Here is a 2,607-nt window from a genome sequence, read left to right as displayed (position 1 = left end):
GTGGGCGCGCGCGCTTTCGGTCGCGTTGGCGGTCCCAACAGTTTGACAAGTTCCCGAGGTTCCCTCGAGATGCCGCTCCGTGTTTATGCATATTATGCAAAAATTCTTTATTCGTCGTTGTCAAAAGTCGATAATTCTTTCGATTAATTAGTGAACTGTTTGGTGGGTTTTAAACCCATGCGCACCACACCTCGGGGGTTTTGCTTTCCACTGTTTTGCTTTGGGGAAGCTTTATGCGTTCGTTGACCGTTTGGATCATCGTTCACGGGAGGGGGAGGAACTCCGAGCGCCACACATCTCCTTCAACTACCGGATGCAGCGGTTGTAAAGGTCTGACAGCCGCTGCTTAAGCTCCGTGTGGGCGTTGATGCACCGGAGGACTAGCAGCGCACCTCCAACACCAACCGGTGCCAATCATGCGGTTTGCGGTCTTCGCATCCAGTTGACAACCAGCAACAACCTGACACATCCTTCGGGACACAATTTTACGGTCCGAATTGGTGTGACGTTTGGTGCGATTTTTTGGGGATAGCGGATATTTTATGCACTCTTAAACGATGTGCTACTGTCGAATCCTTTGGGACCTGGACGGATGGTGGATGGGCAGGAATGGCACATAATTAGACACCGGTGCGATCGGTACGGGAGACCTGTATCATTAAGCAGCCACTACACCGGAGTGTGTTTGTAGCAGTAAGCGACCAATGGGAACAGCTTCTCGATTACGCAAATGAGCCAACGCTTGGTGACTTGCTGGTTCCCGTACTGGAACCGTGTCTTTTTTACGATCCAACTTTTTATACCATTTTAATATGTTCCACGCCAAATGTTGGCAGTTAGCAATGGTTTAGTAACGGTCGCACATATACACCTTTGCTGGAATAATATAACTGTAAGGTGTAGTGTCAGTTTATTTTACTACACAATTAAAATGGAATGAAATTTGACGCTCATAAAAACACGAATAGAATTAAAGTTCTTTAATAATGATCGGCTGTGCAATTTGACTCCATATGAGGTCTTTCATTCACTCAATCATTTCTGAATGCAGGTCAACCGACAGGCGCGTCATTTCCTATGCTGCAGACTTACGACACTATACGTCACATCTCAAATCTGTCACTCCGGCTGTGACGCGACGGCGAATTACGAGTTCAGTAGAAAGAGCGACAATACAGCAAAAGATAAAAAGCTGCTAATAACCGGTAACCCACCAAATTGGAGCCTTCCTTATCAATCTCACCATTAAGATATCGCAATTGATGTACACGATGCTTATCAGATTGATGGCAAACCCCCAGTAGATTGACTAATCACAAAGTTCGAAGATCAACATATGATGCATTTTCGATCCTGATGCCTCTTATTTTGCTTTGTTTTGAGGAGTTTAAAAATATATGACCTACTGAGCTAGAAATACGCGAAATGAATTGTCAGATTTGAGACGGTTAGGCGCCGTCTGGAATTTGAATGATGCGCTAGTATTGATTATCGACAAAGGAATTCCTTACGGTGATAAGATTTTGCTCGAAAGCGGTCCAGTTGCTGACTATAAATATCTACTCTTGGAGATTCAGAAGGCACAACAGTACAAGCATTTAACAAGTGTCCTAACCAAGAGACGATAGCCCAATTGCAATATGCAAACACAATATTTCGCGATCTTCGCCTTCATTCTTGGTGGTGCGTTAGGTAAGGATCAATTGGCGATTTCCAATCCTCTATTCTGGATACCGATAAACTCAAAACCGGTACAATTGGTCTACAGGTATTCCAGCACCGTCGACTATTCTGGATGATGCACCAGATCGCCGAATCGTCAATGGAACGGACGCATCCATTTTTGACTATCCATTCATGGTGTCGCTCCGCGGCAGTACCGGAGGACATTCTTGCGGCGGTAGTATCTTGTCAGATCTCTGGGTCATGACGGCTGCCCACTGCGTAAGTGCCACAACACCGTGCTTACAGACAATCCAGGTCGGACGTACCAACATCTCTCGCGAAGTAGATGACTCGGTGTACGGTATTGCGAAGGTGATCTCCCACCCTGGGTACGACTCTCGCACCAGTCACATCAACGACATTGCCCTGCTGAAACTGGAACGTCCACTCACGTTCAGCAAGAGTGTCTATCCTGTGCGTTTACCGCAACCGTTGTCCGAGGTAGAAGACGATCTAGACGATCTTGGGGTAACTCTGATTGGGTGGGGCCTCACGGCAACGGGCGGATCGACACCAACCACACTGCAGCGTGTGGACTACTACGTGGTACCGAACGAGGAGTGTGATGCGATCCACACGAGTACGATCTATCCGTCACACATCTGCGCCGCCATCCCCGGAGGTGGCAAGGGACAGTGCAGCGTAAGTTGGTTGAAGGCCAGATGGGTAGTCTGTCTGCCGATTACTGACATAGTATTTTTGTATTCATGTTTCCCTCAGGGTGATTCGGGTGGTCCGCTTCTGCATCATGGCGCACAGGTTGGTATTGTGTCGTGGAGCATTAAACCGTGCGCCGTTGCACCGTACCCTGGAGTGTTGACCAAAGTGTCACATCACATCGAATTCATTCTAGAGCACACTGGTATATTGCACTGTTATTAA

At 47.3% G+C, this 2,607-nt stretch overlaps 1 protein-coding gene across 1 annotated transcript; it reads left to right on the top strand.

Annotated features, from left to right (window-relative positions):
* Positions 1-1,640: 1,640 nt before the first annotated feature.
* On the top strand, positions 1,641-2,607 carry LOC128302848 (chymotrypsin-1-like). The gene is made up of 3 exons (XM_053039694.1): positions 1,641-1,692; positions 1,769-2,367; positions 2,446-2,607. Exons 1-3 carry the CDS (start codon positions 1,641-1,643, stop codon positions 2,605-2,607), a joined length of 813 nt encoding a protein of 270 aa, XP_052895654.1.

This window comes from Anopheles moucheti, chromosome 3 (genome assembly GCF_943734755.1).
Source record: "Anopheles moucheti chromosome 3, idAnoMoucSN_F20_07, whole genome shotgun sequence".
Lineage (NCBI taxonomy): Eukaryota > Metazoa > Arthropoda > Insecta > Diptera > Culicidae > Anopheles > Anopheles moucheti.
Note: the sequence above shows the minus strand (reverse complement) of the source record. Positions and strands in the feature narration are given on the sequence as shown.

Coding starts and splice junctions, on each gene's coding strand:
- LOC128302848 (XM_053039694.1), top strand. CDS start 1,641: ATGCAAACACAATATTTCGCGATCTTCGCCTTCATTCTTGGTGGTGCG. Junction 1,693..1,768: donor CATTCTTGGTGGTGCGTTAG/GTAAGGATCAAT, acceptor ATTGGTCTACAG/GTATTCCAGCACCGTCGACT. Junction 2,368..2,445: donor GTGGCAAGGGACAGTGCAGC/GTAAGTTGGTTG, acceptor TGTTTCCCTCAG/GGTGATTCGGGTGGTCCGCT.